The 17,637-nt window shown below is 36.6% G+C and overlaps 2 protein-coding genes across 3 annotated transcripts in view; both read left to right on the plus strand.

The window, feature by feature from the left end:
• The window catches only part of LOC149166356 (EP1-like glycoprotein 2), a 47,997-nt gene extending 37,120 nt beyond the window's left edge, over nt 1–10,877 (plus strand). The window contains exon 2 of one of the 2 annotated variants that reach the window (XM_089432544.1): nt 9,373–10,877. The gene's annotated coding sequence lies outside the window, so the exon portion shown is untranslated. The remainder of the gene's footprint in view (nt 1–9,372) is intronic. The other variant, XM_089432546.1, reaches the window with a different exon arrangement.
• On the plus strand, nt 10,788–11,532 carry LOC149166357 (non-specific lipid transfer protein GPI-anchored 5-like). Its single transcript, XM_089430138.1, has 3 exons — nt 10,788–11,133; nt 11,256–11,303; nt 11,405–11,532. Exons 1-3 carry the CDS (start codon nt 10,788–10,790, stop codon nt 11,530–11,532), a joined length of 522 nt encoding a protein of 173 aa, XP_089286264.1.
• Nucleotides 11,533–17,637: the final 6,105 nt, after the last annotated feature.

Below are 17,637 nucleotides of genomic sequence, written 5' to 3' on the forward strand. Positions count from 1 at the left end.
AGCACTGCTAGTGCATCATTAAGTGCTGAGTTTATGTTGAGTTCTCTATTTCAGGGTTACACTCAGTATATCAAACTTTGTTATCTTTGAAAATTCATTTGAAGGCTTCATTTGTAGTGAGATTATTGATCTATGATTTTGTACTACCTCATTGAACAGGTGTCATCTATAGCAACCAAGGGCAAAGTTTTGTGTGAACTTGTCTATGAATTGATGTAATCTATTAATTTGATGCAAGGATTGTTGTTGACTGTTTGCATTAGACAGAGATTAGATTTAGAGATTTGTTATGACAATATTGACACATTATTCTTTGTAAATGCCTATGATAAAGCAACTATTGAGCTGGTACTGTTGACATTGTTGATCTATAGACATGTATTGATGAAGTGGAGTATGAGTTCACATTCTAGGGTTTCAGGGATAAGTCTTGCATTACCAAAGTATTATTGACTGAATATGCTGATGGATAGAGTTTGATGATGATGTTGAATTGACGAGCCAAGTGTTATGTCAGAGAGCTTGACAAGCCTTGATACACTGCTATATCTTTACCACTGTTGGTTTGATCATTGCTATGGCAATGTTGCAATGGACAAAACATGGTTGAGATTGCTCTACTAAGATTGTCGACAAATTTCATTTGCAAAAAAAGTCAAAGATTGACTCTCTTTTCCACAGTGTGAGTAGTTTGAATAATTTGAGAAGTACATTAAAGCAGCGAGTCATTTGCTACATTGAAATTGGTACTGTGTTGTCTGCTACAGTGACTTGGTGATATTGGCATCCCGCTACTCATCTAATAGTTGCAATTATTTATCATTTTATAGACCAATTTGTAGCTAAAGATAACATCACTTCTCTGATTATATTGGCCTGAAATGGATAGAATAGATGATGTATTGAAACTACTGAATAATTTAATACTTTCCACTGTTGATGAGATGTTTAAGATCAACAAAACCTCTCTTTCCAATATCAAAATTTGTCTCCAAAATGCACATGAAAATATTGAGTTTTTGCAGCTTGAGACAAAGCTACAGCAAGAAGAATTACACCAGTGGAGTCATCATTCTGAACCTGTTTCTGTTCAGAAGATTGAAACAGACTCCCATAAACAGCAAGTCAATAATGTTACAGTTGGTTCAGATTTAGTACCCAATAAAGCAGCAGTTGTACATGCAGATGCAGAAACTCAGTGTGCAATTCCCAAGCCCATCATCAGACCTTGGGAACAGCTTGTCCACAACAAGCACAGAACTAGTCTTGGATATGACAAGGACTTGTCCTTTCATATTCTAGACTACTCAAAGCCCATTCAGTTTCAGAGTGCTAGATTCATTCATGATAGTTCACCTACTCCTCATGACAGTTCACCTCCAGCTGTTCCAGACTCTGCCACTCTTCCACAGCAACAACAACAACAACAGATTGTGAAATGCCAACACTGTGACCGAGTTGGCCATCTGAAAGATCACCGTTTTGATCTTCATCCATGTAAGCACTGTCATAAAACCAGTCATTCTTCAAACAAATGCTTTAAAAATAAACATCCTGCAAGAACAAAGATTCATCTTGGATGGATCGCTTCTTGGCAATGGGCATCAACAGCCAAGAAGATATTCCAAACACATGTCAGAATTTGTTCCTGAGTATTGAACAGTCTTGCAGTTGAGTTTTCTCCATCATCTCACCTTGTATCTGACAGGGGGGGAAATGATGGTCATCTACAAGCTTCAAAGCCACATCAAGCGAGCCTGAGCCACAACCTGCCACGCCAGTTTCAGAGTTGTAGCCAGAGACAAAGATGCCCCTGAGCATGCCTTCAGTTGGCAATCTGGGATACTTCCTCTAGCAGAAGACTTCAGCTTCTTGCCAGCTTCGGAAGAATTCCAGAAACAAAATTGGGGACACTTCCTCTAGCAGAAGACTCCAGCTTCTTACCAGTTTTGGAAGAGTTCCAGGAATTGCATTAAGCATTCCAGAGTTGTTGGTCATCCTTAAACCATCACATGTTGAGACTTCCCTTTTCAGGTTGAAGTTCTACCTTTTATGCGAGGTGAGACCTCCCTTTATTGGTTGAAGGTTTCCCTTTTCAAAACAATAGGAGCACTTCCTCTAGCAGAAGACTTCAGCTTCTTGCCAGTTTTGGAAGAGTTCCGGGAACTGCACTAAGCATTCCAGTGTTGGTGGTCATCCTTAAACCACCGCCCTTTGTACCAACATTTCATAGAGCACATTCAGCCTAGTGCTGCCATGCATTTTTGAACATTTTGTATTATAGCTCTCTTCTTGGACTCATACATAACCCTTCAGATTAAGGGGGGGAATGTTGGACACCTAATCCTCAATGGGTTAGTGTGGAAGCTGAATAGACAAAGTAGTCCAAGAGACCTTGGGATGTGAAACCCAACGGTCACAACAATGTACTATTAATGTATATCAGTTGTTAATAAAATTGTATTGTCATGATTTATCTTTCATATTTCTCTTGTTGTCCATGTGTGTTTAACAAGATTAAGAAATTTTCACAACCTTGACTTATGCATTGCCTTTTGAGTGAACATGTTATTATTTTGTCCTTTTTTGGATCTTGTTGAAGTGAGCTTAAGTCCTTTGGATTCAATAGAATACATAAAGTGATGTGTATGTACATAAAGTAATTTTGTTTTATTTGCTAATGAAATAAAATTACGTTTTTTTTTTCTAAGGAGAAAAAGGTACAAAGGGGCTTATAGGCATTGAAAGTTATAAAAGGTGCATGTAGTAAAATTTAGAGATATCTAACATACATAGAGCGTTTATTTCATTGGAAATATATATTTGGAGTTGGAGTCAACAAAGGATTTTGGGAGATATTTATTTTTTAAAATATTTAGTGGAATTGAGACTGTTCTTTAATATTCCATGAATACACATACTTTGACACAAGTTTACTGTGAAGACCCCATGATATTACCATAGTCATATTAGCCCCTATTAATAAGTGCAATGTGACATGGGGCCATATTCTACGGACTACACATTATTTTGTCATGATTTCTTCCAATTTCATTTTATATAAGTTTAAGGATTAGATCATTTTTCATCGCCCCTATTTTATTTACTATTTCTATGTTTCTATTCTTCCCATCCCATATATGGGTTAAACAGATTATATGGAAAGATTCCTCTTTTCTTTAGACAAGAGAATTATGGATATATATATGAGAAGCATGCATGCACTGTGGATTAGCTAACCCAAGAATTATTGAATATTTTTTGGGCTTCATCTACTTTCAAGGAACCCTTGTATAAGGAACACTTATGATAAAAATTCTATTGGTTGTTTGGGTGAGAAGCATTTAGTGCTAGGTAACAAAGTAGTTAAGGTTTGGCTCCACTATCAAGAATATACAACAAATGTTTATGTGACGATCTAAATTGTTTGGCCTCAAGATGTGCATTTTAGATCATCAACAATTTTTTTGAATTGGAAATTAAGCTCATTTTACTACCCACCTTTCCTAAATTTGAACGCATTTTAGATCATCAACAATTTTTTTGAATTGGAAATTAAGCTCATTTTACTACCCACCTTTCCCAAATTTGAACTATTCATGATCTTTGTATCAATCCTTAGCACATTTCAATATTTAAAAGTATTGCAAATTCTTTGGGAAACTATTTAAAGATAGATAAATAGAGGATAAAGTTATATCATTATACTTATTTTAGAATTTATGTGGAGATCTTCTAGGATGATTCAAGAGTATCCAAAATCCCAACTGAGAGTTTGGATTATGAAAATAAAACCTTTAGGTGTCAAATATGCCATTAAGCAAGTTACCTTCATGTCTTACACCCCCAAGCTTAAGATCACACAAAAAAGAGAAATAAACATCCTCCAAAATGGTAAAGATAACAATCATATGACATCACACATTTGAACCATGAATATGATTAAATAGGAGAAGATTACCCTATCATGAAAACATGAGTAAGATATCAATGATGGTAAAGAAGATCACATTGAAAAGCTACTCCACTAGTTACAATTCGTAATGAATGTTGAAGTTCCCCCATCGCTAGAGATAATTGTCAACTATTTTTCTTCAAAATTCTACCTTTAGATATTTATATTTGAGGTTGTTGAAACATTTAAATAGAAAGAGTTTACTATGCTTGAATCCATTACAACAAAATTCAAAAATCATCATGCACTTGTGGGAATTGAACCTAGGTGGGGAGGATAACAATCATTTCTTCCAAGAATCCAACATAAACAATATATATAAAACAACAAGGCTCAAATCTAGTATAATAAAGTTCATCATTTGATTTACATGCACTGAACCTAGGTCAAGAGAATAATAATCATTGTTCTGAACCACCCAACATAAACTATGTGTGAGTGTGTGTGTGAGGTTTTACGTCACAATAAAAACCTTCGGCTTAGTAAACTTCCAAACCTTAACGCTACATAGAGTGGGTAGTTACTCCCTTGTTCCTAGGGGGTAGTGGTTAGTCTATGCTATCAATTAGGTACAATGAATAATCCAACGCCCCCCTCCAATCTAACTATGGGGATTGAAGCAAGGCCAAGGCTCTAATACCATGTGTGAGGTTCACGGATTTAGTAAACTTCCAAACACGTATCATTACTTTAGGACCCTTATCCTAGAGTGACACTTAGTCCACACAATAAATTATGAGAGGAGTAATAATATTAATTGTTGGGTGTGGAGCATGATTATCTTCTTTATTCAGAGGTATCGTCATATTGGACCCCAGTTCGTATTGTGGCGACAAAGCCGCCCGTTTATGTGTGCCGCGAGGGGGGTGACGATGATTATTTGGAGCCCCCCCTTGGTGGGGGATCAGGGGTAGCGCCCCCGAAGCTAAAAATAGATGTAAAATTGCCTTGTAAAATGTTGTAATTTCGTAGTTAATGTGGGTCATCATTAGGTGGAAATATGACAGTAGAAGTTATGTTTAATTTAGGGTTTTTTTCCCTAGAAGGCAACCCCTCGCTATATATGAGGGAATTGTATTGCGTCTATGTAGATGTGTATTTTGAGCAAGAAAGAGAGAGGAGATTGTGTGAGAGCGAAGAGGGAATTACAACGGATCTGCTGTAGGTTGTATCTCTTCATTTTGCTGGATAATATAAAAGGAAGGACTGGCTGTTTCTCCGTGGATGTAACCCAAATTGGGTGAACCACGTATATCTGTGTCTCTCTTGTTTTATGTGTTTTCTGTGTTTACGTTTCTGCAATATTTTATGTGTTCCATTACTCTGTAATATATAGATTTCTAACATTAATAATATATAATTCATATTATTTTTAAATTTTGAAAAATAGTCTTTTACCTAAAATCAAAATATTCAAATTTCAAATTAACTTAATAGGAATATTATTAAAATTTTAACCTTCTAAACTAATTTTCCATAACCTCTTTCGATATATTCATTTAATGAAGCTATTGTTAAGCCATCACTTTATATTCTATTTGTTACTTGTGTTGCTTGATAAAATACTTATATATAGGAGATAATTTTTTGTTTTAAAATATTTTATTTTTAATCTAACATTTTCGATTAAAAACTATGAAAGATATAAAATATTTTTCAAATTTACATTTTTTTTTTATATAAATTTACAATAGAAATTTTAAGCTAATATACATTTGGTTTTATAAATTTTTCCCATTTTTATTAACTTACTAATGTGTGTAATCAAATGAAAACCTGAATATAATTACTCTTCCAAAATTATATCAAATTAATTATTCTTTTGCTACAATTTATAAAAAAAAATGAAAATGATTATTATGTTAGTAGAACCAATATTTTGCTACAACTTTATGAATAATTTAAAAAATAAGAGAATCATAATTTGACACACATTCTTAAATGTAGTCATTTGGTTAGGTATAATAGTATTTTCTTTGAAAAGCTAGATGCAAGCAAAGTGCAATGCACAAGAGCATACAATTTTATCAAATTCATACATTAATAAAAATGAGTAATTTAACTCTCATTCATAAGTATCTAGTGTGATCTATGGATGGTATTTTAGTTTTAAGAGATTTATTAAATCCTATTAAAGTGAATTTCTAGCAATATAGTTAGATCATTAAATATGTTTTCATCATTATGGGTGTTTTTTACTATGAAAAATTAGAGTTAGATTATTTTAAGAGTGATTTTTTATTTAGAGATTTAAGGTCTTGAAATTTATAAGGCCTATTTCAAAGATTAACATATTTTTTATGTGGAATACAACATTTCATGTGTAATTTCCAACACTTTAGTGTTGTTATTCTCATTGACATCTTTCCATTGGCTTAAATAACACCTCAAGCTAATGTCGTATCAAGGATTTATGCCTTCAACAAGTTGATCTATTATTTTTGACCAACATGTTGAGTAGTGGATAACATGCTAGCTCCTATTACTCAGTTAAGATAGCAAAATGTGAATGTTCAAGAAGATTCTAGAAGGTCCCAAAACTAATATTTATTGAATATTGTGAAAGGAAAAAAAATAATAAACCTAACCCTAACAACTATTAAGATGTGTTAAACACTAAATTGTGAGGGAAGAAAGGGCTTTGATTCTTATTTTATTGATCCATAATTTCATAGCTAAGGAAAGAAAAATGTAAAGATATGACAATAGATTATAGAAATGAGGGAGTGATGTAGCATCCAATCTTTGTTATAGTGTGCATGAAATCTATGATGATTCATTATCTTTGTTTCTAATATGCATTGTCGATATAAGAATAAAGAAGCAAGTGATAATATTTATTCCTATCTAGAGTTTTCAAGTGAGAAAACAAAATTTGATAACACTTTTTAATGAGATTATTTATGGTTGCTAAATGTAAGAGGGAATGCCTCTTATACAAAAATTTAAGAGATATATGATACAATCTATGTAGAAAAGTTTTGCAAAGTTGAATAGACCAAATAAGAAAATCCAATGCATTCCATTCCATTATATCCTCCAATTTATTTACCTCCAAACCATTTGGCCATATAACATTATAAGTAGCATAAACACTTCTACAATGATTATCATACTAATGAAAAACTTTACAATTTTCTTCTCCTTAAATAGACATATTAAATTACACTTCAACCTCCATATAGCTTCCTTCTCATCTAAAATTTTTCTACTTCCATACTCTAGAAAAAAGACCTCTAATTTGGGTTACTCTAATAATTATGTAGCCTCCTCTAACAAATATCCACACTCACTTGACTCACATAGTCTATTTTCTTCAATGTTCAATGATTCCTTATCATCACTATTGTTCTTGGCTTGTGCCCATCCAAAGGTATGCTATTTTTTTTAGTCTAGTTGCAAATTGAAGAAATGCATGTTCCCTAAGAATCTACCTCCTCTAACTAGGTAGGATTAAATTTGAACATTCTAGGAGGTCTCTTTTTGGGTACAATCATCTCCAAAACAATTGGGAAATGACTATATTCTCTCCTTGATCTAACCCTTTGCTTTAACATATGGTCTTATTTCACTAAATAATCAAACATAAGGAACCTATCTAATCATTTGGTTATTCTATCAGAACACATCCTTTAATTCATCCATGCAAGTTTTAGTTTCATAGGTTCTATGTTAGAAAGTCCCACTTCTCTAGATTCATCAAATAAACAATCCACCTATGGTTTAGTACCCCATATCTCTAACCTTCAAAATGAGAAATTAAAATCCCACTACACCCCACACTATAATATTACCACTTCTCATGGGACTTTTATATAACTAAGATTTGACGATAACTAATCTTATCAAAATATGGGTCATAGATATTTAGAAATAACAATTTTTTTCCAATTTATGAGATAAGAGATCTAGACCTGATCATAAATCATAATACTATCATTATAAACTAGAAATCACTTATTTGTACAACTAGATCAAACCAATGCAAGGTTTTGTGCACTCAATGACGTTTTCTTGTGCTTAATGGCCATGCGCAAAGCCTCCAATTGGGAATATGGGCACTATTAATATACTTTAAACCATAAAAATGGTTTTGCAGACATCTACCATAACAAGGGGAGGAAAAAAAAGCCTAAGACACTAAAAAAATATTCATAATCTTAATAGCCATAAGCAAAATCTCAAATCACCAAATAAACCTCTCTAACGAATCTATGGCCTTAAAATGGAAAATTGTTGCCCATGACAAGTTACTCACATCATGTATATTACTTGGGATTTTACCCATGGAGAAAGAAAAAACATAATGTTCTTTACTCACATCATGTATATTACTTGGGTTTTACCCATGGGGAAGGAAAAACATATTTTTCTTATTATTTAAATCTGGTAAGGATTGAGTTTTGTGATGTATTCCTTGATGCCACTAGGAGTTTTTTCCAACACACTAGAGTCTTTGAAAACGGCTATCGGATTAATATATGAGGGTTAAGCTGAGAAGGAAGGAAATAATGTGGAAAATGTTCTACGGAAGTAGGTACATTGCGGTCATCGAAAAAGCACCGTAACGATAAACGCAGAGCCGACCGAAAATAGGCATTCGATTTTTCACTGGTCATGGAGTCTCTAACGCCTTATGTTGTTTAATTTGCAGTGTTTGATTGGGGAAATGAAGAAAAGTTCCAATTGGAAAGTGGCTATCATTAATCCTTCAGAGCAATGTATGGATATGGGATATGGTTGGGAACCCCATTGTTAGCGAGAATCATAGATTCGGGTTGGGATGTAAATCCGTTGTGTGTTGTAATGGATTGAATCCCACCTTTCCTACTGCAATGGACATTTGGACAGCAAACAGAAATAGGACGGTTGCAGAGGGCGCAATGCTTAAGCTGGGGAGTCATGGGAGCCTGGTACTAGAAGACTCGGACGGAACCATGGTCTGGAGTATCGGTACTGATAAGTCTATAGCCATTGTAATGGCGAAGCACGGCAATTTTCAGATCTATAATTCCGCGAATTCTTCGCTTGTGTCCGAGGGTCCGAATCTTGTGTGGCAGAGCCGGGATTATCCCACACACGCACTCGTACCGGGGCAATCAGTGAAGAAACGGCAGATACTTGTTTCGAATTCATATGCGACAAATACAAGCTCAATCGAGGAGCCTTATTGGTCTATGGGGCAGCAAGGGCCTACTTTCCGAAGGCTGCGGGCCTTATGGCATTTCACAAAGGCCAATGCATCTGCCTGGGCTACAGGATGCATGATCAATTTGAGAAATCCAGAACCTAGATGCGATGCAGGGTTATAACAGCCGACGACTTGCAGCCAGCGGACGGCCACCCACCATTTCGTTTCCCTAGAGTGCATGATGGCTTATAAGTCCAGGCGACATTGGTAACACTTCCAAGTCCAGGTAACACTTTAGTTAGCTATAGGTTAACAATTGTCCAGGTAACACTTTAGGTTTTGTTTGTTAACACATACTTCAAAGTCCAGGAGCACTCTAGTTTCCCTTAACGGAGTGGCATGAAATGGTAACACTTCCAAGTCCAGGTAACACTTTAGTTAGCTATAGGTTAACAATTCGAAGTCCAGGTAACACTTTAGGTTTTGTTTGTTAACACATACTTCAAAGTCCAGGGAACACTCTAGTTTCCCTTAACGGAGTGGCATGAAATGGTAACACTTCCAAGTCCAGGTAACACTTTAGTTAGCTATAGGTTAACAATTCCAAGTCCAGGTAACACTTTAGGTTTTGTTTGTTAACACATACTTCAAAGTGCAGGGAACACTTTAGTTTCCCTTAACGGAGAGGCATGAAATGGTAACACTTCCAAGTCCAGGAAACACTTTAGTTGGTATAGGTTAACGATTCAAAGTCCAGGTAACACTTTAGGTTTTGTTTGTTAACACATACTTCAAAGTCCAGGGAACACTCTAGTTTCCCTTAACGGAATGGCATGAAATGGTAACACTTCCAAGTCCAGGTAACACTTTAGTTAGCTATAGGTTAACCATTCAAAGTCCAGGTAACACTTTAGGTTTTGTATGTTAACACATACTTCAAAGTCCAGAGAACACTCTAGGTTTCTGTATGTTTTCGGTTGTTATTTAATGAGAACCTTCCAAGTCCAGGTAACACTCTAGATTGTTGAATGTTTTCAGAAGTTGTTAGGTTGTTATTTAAAGATAAACTATGATAATTATATTCACATAGTGATTATGTAATAAATATAAATATAATTTAAAGAACTATTAAAACTTAAATAGCAGTCATGCAACCTTAGTTAACTTAAGATGCCAAAGAAACAAAAAGAGTAAGAATGAACTTGAGCACCGAAACATGCAAGTAATTCCTGTTAACTCATCATCCATTCACCTTAACTCAACTTAACATCAACAACGAACTTTAAGTAACAAATGAAATGGCTCCTCATTCCACACAAGTCTATTCTACTCGCCTCGTTCAACCCAATTGTTCAATTGCATGCAGAGAAACCATTCCAGTAGTGTGTTATACATTAAAACAGGTGCTTCACCAAAAGTTACACTAAAGAAATATGGTTTATAAGTCTTTTTATTGTTAAATTAGGAAACTAAGCTGAGAGTATTTTTTGCATTCAAGTGCTAGTTAAGTATAATTTCTGATAGATTTATCTAGTGTAACAAATGTTAAGTCTCTACCATTTCTCACCATTTCTCTTTATTTATCACCATTTCTCTTTATTTATAGTCTTTACCATTGTGTTTCAAATACTTACATTTACGGTGTGGGGAAACATTTTTTAGATATTTGCGTTTAAGGTGCGTGCAGACATTTCAATGGCAATGGAAAGAAGCCATGTTATTCTCATAATCCCCATTTTGGTCCTGCTTATGGCTGGGCCAACAAATTCAGTGCAGGCTACCTCTTCCTCTAGTCTTGGAAAGAATTGTGTAACACAATTATTGGGCTTATATCCCTGCCTTGATTTTGTTACCAATGGAAAAGTCGACAGTGTAAGCCCCCAGTGTTGCTCTGCTATTGAGGCAACAGTGAAAGCCAATGTCATGTGCCTATGCCTGCTCTTTACCAATAACAGTGAGATCGTTGGAGTTTCGATTAATCAAACAAAAGCGCTTCTCCTCCCTACTCTCTGCAAAATTGTTGTGCCGCCTGTTAGCACATGTCAGAGTAAGTTCAAACTCCTTTTCACCTGCATATTTAGAGTATAAAACAATACTATAGCTATCATTTTATCTGAAATAAAACGTGTTATATGAAACTCAATTTTTTTCAATGGCTTATTGTTATAGATGTGGCGGACGATGTCATGGGTGCACAAGTTAATGATTCTACTCCAGGTACATTTTATATCCTTGACAAGGGAATTTTATTTCTTTCCAATGCTTTGGTAGAATGTGTTACTATTACTATTGATCGCATTAAATTTATTTGTAACCAGTTCCAAAAGGCCTTGCCAGTGGAAATCGACGACTTTCACCACGGGATATTCCTATGTCTCCAACTCAATCAGTTACATCTGGAACTACATCAAAGACTCTTGAAGAACCTATCAAAGAGAAGAGTTAATATGTTCTAAAATTCTGGAATGCAATTCCTGTGATTTGCATGTAATAAGTTATATTCTTAGCCCTTTTCATTTGGCTAAGTTTGATAACAAAATATTTGTTGAATTTTAAGCCTAGGTATTAATTTTGGAGGCACGCTTCTGTTTGTGTTAAGATCATATCTGTTTCATAATGATATGTAAATCAATTTTTCCATCAACTGCGTCCATGCTTGAGTGAAATGTTGTTTGATGTGTTGGAAAATTATAGATTGTAATTCAGGTGGATTATATATAATATAGTTAACAAAAACGGTGCAAGTAATTTATTATTTATGTTTCTTAATCATCTTTATTTGGTTTGTCGATTTTGAAAATATGGGAAGCAATAAAAGTTAGGTAAACAGATTACATCAGAAGTCGACATGCATAAGTCTCAGTAGTTCATAGGAAATGAACTTCTCTGAGGGGAGAGCCAATGTGGCTGTTCGTCTTATAATAAAAATGAATAGAAGTAACATAGAGATTCTCCAGACAGGAAGAATGAAGCATATGAACAAAGCATAGATATGCAATCCCCAGAATATGAAGAAAAAAATTGTTTTATGCACTATTTGCATTTATATTTGCGCCCAATTCTTGGATATCAAGAAAATTTTAGATATCTTGCCAGCTATATCAGTAGATATATCAGATCTGCTGATAGGGTTTGCATCCAAACACATCGCTGCAAGTTGTGAAACTTTCTCATCACCATCAACAGGGTAAGAATCCTTGAACCAAGGATCGATCCACGATCTCAGTCTGTCCAAACAAAGACTCGATGAGCGACACCCTCGTGTACTCCTCCTTCGCCCCATCATAATGTAATTTCACAGGATCCTGCCAACACCACCCCAACAGCAAACACATCGGTCTTCTGAGAAATAACACCATTTGAGGCATACTCTGGAGCCATGTAAACCTGTGTACCAACAATTTTCTTACTGGACGAACGCCAGTAATTCCCAGCAGTGCCCCCAGAACCCTACCCGGTAATCTCTGTACACGAAGATGCTCTAACAGCGGATTCACTGCTTAACTTATAGGTACCACAACGGGCAATCATTGCCCTGAAACCATAGGCTCACACTGTTGGATTTCATGTATTTGTGAACATAACGCAAACCTTTATAATGATGAAGATATTCAAGCCCTTGAGCGATGTGCATCATGGAAATCCATGAAGATAGCACAGTATACCCAGGGATTCTGTTACCGCTCTGAGCTTCCCTCAGGATTGTACCGTCCGCATACTCGTACACAAGACAGAGATTTTCCCCCTGCCCACACACACTCAGAAGATAAATTAAAACTGAAAGAATTAGAGCAATAGTTTGTTAAGCGAGAGCAATTTGAAGGTAAAGAAAAGCTATGGCCCACTGCCCGCATACCTGTCCAAACATATTTGTTATATCTGCAGGTGGAAGTTGAAAACCGTTCTCTACATTGGCTTCAATACCATCATCACTGCTTCCATGGAATAGAAGCTGAGTAGGAGATGTGGGACTGATAAGATCCCTCTGAGTTTCTATAAACTTGATTTGTAATTTCATCCTCCGAACCTTTTCTATAAACTTGATTTGTAATTTCATCCTCCGAACCTCTTCTATAAACTTGATTTGTAATTTCATCCTCCGAACCTGTTCTGTCTTGGTCACAATAGGAAGAATTCCATGTACTGGTTGGATAAACTTTTCAGTCCGATCCCTAACCTTAAACTTGATTTGTAATTTCATCCTCCGAACCTGTTCTGTCTTGGTCACAATAGGAAGAATTCCATGTACTGGTTGGATAAACTTTTCAGTCCGATCCCTAACCTGCATTTGTGGAATGTTCATGTTCAGTACCATTTTAACAATCATCACAATGTTTTATTTCAAAACACGAGACCCGCAAGAAAGACACTTTCTTTAAATAATAACGAGTACGACACCAGATCATGCCTACAGAAAATCAAAACAGCCAACAAACCAGTAAATATTCTGAAGCAGTTTCTCCTTCTGAATCAAGCTCTATGACTGATGTTTCTCCCGTGTCACTCTGCGAATTCAATTGCGCAATTTCTTCTAATTCTTTCAGTTTTAATTTAATTTCCTTTGTCTACCGCGACTTTTTGCCATAGCAGCCTTCGCAGTTGGCTCTGCCACTTGATTCCTACAGTTATGCTGGGAGATCTAGATCTGTAGAGAAGATCCAGGACCAATCTAGGGTAGATCTTCTAGATAGATCCAGTTTATTATTATATATTTTATCAGTTGAACCATTATTCCATGACGAAGGTAGATTCTGAATCATTACTAATAATGAACTGATTTGATTAGGCAGTATCTATTTGTGTCTTTTTATGAAATTGGTTATATTTTTTCTTTCGCCCAACGTTAAGAACTTAAGCATGGCTTTATTCTCTAAATCTGTAATCTACTAGGTCAATAAAGTGGCGACTGTAGGTTTATTGGAAAATTAACATAGTCCAGGACCATGAAGAATTTGTGTATTTTCTTCGTCGCCATTTAATGTGAAAATAGATTGTGCAATAGGTATGTAATCCTGATGAAAGTCGACCTGTCAAACTTAAAGCCCAATAGTTACTTCTAATTCCTCCACTAGATTTGGAAGCAATTTCTCTGATGTTTTTAACTATTCTGATGTAATTCCTCCCCTATATATGTATATTTACTAACCCTTTTCAAAAGCTTGCTCTGGTGTATGCATGTCATCCACAAGACAATTCACTTGGTAGTCAGCAGTATTATTTTCCTGAAGCGTTGATCCATCAAGCTGAAGTTGAGGACTACTGCTTGTATCATCCTCCTCCTCGTGAGTTGCAATAAATGGTTCATGTCCAATGACAACTCTAAGGAGCTTAGGCTTTCTACTAACAAGGGGGAAGCAAATGATGTCTCAAGTAGTTCATTTTTTCATTCCTGAAGCATCTGGTGAACTTGTTCCTCCAAGAGAGTAACATCAGTTATGCAATTCTCTTTCCTTGCCTGCTGAAGGTCAGTAAACATTCCTTACAGATCATCAACCATAAATTTGTCCTTGTTCTTAATTTGTTTCCGAAAAGACCATGCCAAGCCTCTTTTCTCCGGGTCCACGCTCCATCTTGACATGCCACTTTTGTCTAGATACTAAAAAATATCAAATGCTAAAGCATCTTAAGAATTTAGACAATATTGTGAAACCACATTACCACATATGACTGGGAATGAGCATCATACTGAGTGTCGAATTCTCAATTACTCTCAGTCCACTAGCACTCAAATCCATTGGATAGCTAGTAGGTAGAAAATATGAGTGTTGGTGTTCTTGATGGCCAAGATACTCTAGTTTGCAGTAACAAGTCTTCAATGGCAAAATCAGTTCTGTAAATCCAAATATGGTTTCAAAACAGGAATACAGTGAGTATTAAATGTCGGTTCTAAGATGTTTTCACAAATGCTAGTTAATCTCTCAATTTCATTCCATTGAGATTACTCTCAAAGACATCCAATGCAATGGGGAGATATATTAGATCATTTCTGCAAACTGCATTATGTCCACTTATACTATATAATGGGTTAAGATATGAGACTACAGTTCAATTCCACAAATTATCATGGAAAACCTCAACACCATTTGTTACATTTTCTCTATAAGGACATTTATGTGGGGCCACCGTTAAAAAATATTCCAGCAACCATCCAATTATGGCATGGCTGACAGCTTTCCAAGTCAAACCAGTTCCACTTGCCACTTGCTGCTCGCTTTGAAACAACTTGGTTCTGCTACAGCTTTCCAAATCAAAGCGGTTCCACTTGCTGCTTGCTTTGAAACAACTTGGTTCACAATATTTAGGTCCTGCATCAAATAATTGGAGATTATTTTTTTATGTTTGGTAGAACTTTTTATTTTTGATATAACATTTCAATTAAAAATTATGAAATATATAAAATATTTGTTTAATTAATTATTATTATTATTTTAAATTAGGTTAAAGTGAAACTTATACGAGCGATTTTTTGAAAAATTTTCAGGGTTACTTTCAGACCCAATTTGTCTAGAATCCGACAAAAATTCATTGAAATCACAAGTTTGATGGGCGAACTTATGTGGCAGGGGTTTTTTAGGGCCTTGAATATATATATATAGTCAAAAAATCAGTTTAAACAACACAAATCAAGATTTCACCACAAATATTTCCACTGGATTCGGGCTAAAAATCCACCAGAAACTCCAAAAAGTCACACTTAAAAGGCAATTTCAAAACTTTAAATTAATATAAACTTGGTTTTATAAAAACAAATTATAATATTTATTAATTTATTAACGTGTGTATACAAATAAAAGTTAGACTCTCTCGGTATCAAAATTCTGATACTTACGAATTCCCATCTTTAAGAGGGCTGAAGCGACGGCGCGACTCGATCTGGAAACCTGCTGCTACATGGCTTTCGCGGCATCGATATCCACTGGACTATATGTGGGCTGGACGGCCTCGATCTCGACCCCCTCCTTACCCTTCTACACAGGGGAAGAACATGAAAGCCCCAAAACCGAACCAGTTGTCAAATCTTCCTGGCGGAACTGGGAAGAAAAAACGGCAATGAAACCGAGAGAGCGCGATTTCTTGGTGGAGATCTGTAAAGGCTACCGACGTGAGGTAGATCCCCGGCTAGTTTTTCTGGAGAGCCTTAAGAAAAATATGGGTCTGCTAGGGTTAGAACCCCTAACGGTTCCAGAGCAAAGGGCGACGACGAATGAAGGGGTTTTTGACGGCAACGGGACCCAGAATGAATATGAATACTGGGCTCAAATGAACAGACCCAGCCTTTCATCCACGGCTGAAGCAGAGAAGAGGTTAATCAATGCCGTGTGTCGGCATGAAGCAGATCTACCCTCTCCCGCTGTGAAGAGTCATAAACAATCTAGATCTGGGTTAGACCTACCCGATCTGAGCAACATACAAAGAAATCGTCAAGATTCAAGAGCTCTGAAACTCTGTTTCGCGAAGGGTCAGTGGGACTGGGACAGGACAAACTTCAGACACCCGATCCACTGTGATTTCAAGAAGTATGGCTCGACAGGGGTGATGGGTCTTGCATGGACACATTACACCCCCCTGATCTCGCAGATCTCAGAAGGGGCTATACGACATGAGGAAAACCTGAATACAAAACAGAGGAGATCAGCGTCTACGGCCTCTGTGGCGGAAACTTCGCCAGATCCACGCTTCCAAATCATCATAAAGCCTCCCTCTGGGCAATCAACCCTAATATGGGTTCAAGCTTCAAACAATGTCTCAAATCTGAAGGCAAACATTGCCAATCACATTGGCCTCCCAGTGGGGTATCAACACCTGCTCTCAGAGGGTAGAACATTACAGGATCACAGAGCAATTGACGACTACAACATCAAGCCAGGGTCTAATATTATTCTCAACATGAGGCTGCGGGGAGGTGCAGCAGCCAACGACCCTCGAAAACAAACAGAAGGAGGCAGTGGATCCAAAGTAAAACACAGCCCAGAACCACAACAGCAGCACAGAAGCGAAGGAACAACTTACAAGAACATTTTGCAAGGGGGAAAGGCCTCTTCTGCAGCTCCACAGCCGGCCGGAACAGAACCCAGCCCATATATCGTGGAGCAACTGAACTACACTCCTGAACTAACACTAGATACAGCAGAGGTAGAGGAGGTACGTAACAGTTACAAAAAACAAGCCCTCATCTGTCGCTTCAATGGGTTCTGGCCAAAACCCATGGACCTCTTTCATTGGATCTTCACAAGATGGTCTCTTAATAGTGAAATCATGCTCTGTTCCAAGGGGTTTTTTATAGTCAAACTTCCCTCAGAAGAGGTCAAGCCGCAGTAATTCAACACGGACCATGGTTTTGGGGATCATCAGGACTCTTCATTACACCCTGGACTCCGGAGTTTGATGCAAACTCCTACACCGTCACCAGGATGCCAGTATGGGTACGACTACACAACCTCCCTGTACATTTTTGGGGACAAGAGACTCTTGCATGCATCGGAAACTCCTTAGGCAGATATATTAAAATGGATACTCAGCGAGTGGAAGATGGATGATCCAGGTGGATGTT

The sequence above is a fragment of the Pinus tabuliformis genome, chromosome 5_1 (assembly GCF_031772625.1).
Source record: "Pinus tabuliformis cultivar Carrire ecotype Pingquan chromosome 5_1, CPIR1, whole genome shotgun sequence".
NCBI classification, from domain to species: domain Eukaryota; kingdom Viridiplantae; phylum Streptophyta; class Pinopsida; order Pinales; family Pinaceae; genus Pinus; species Pinus tabuliformis.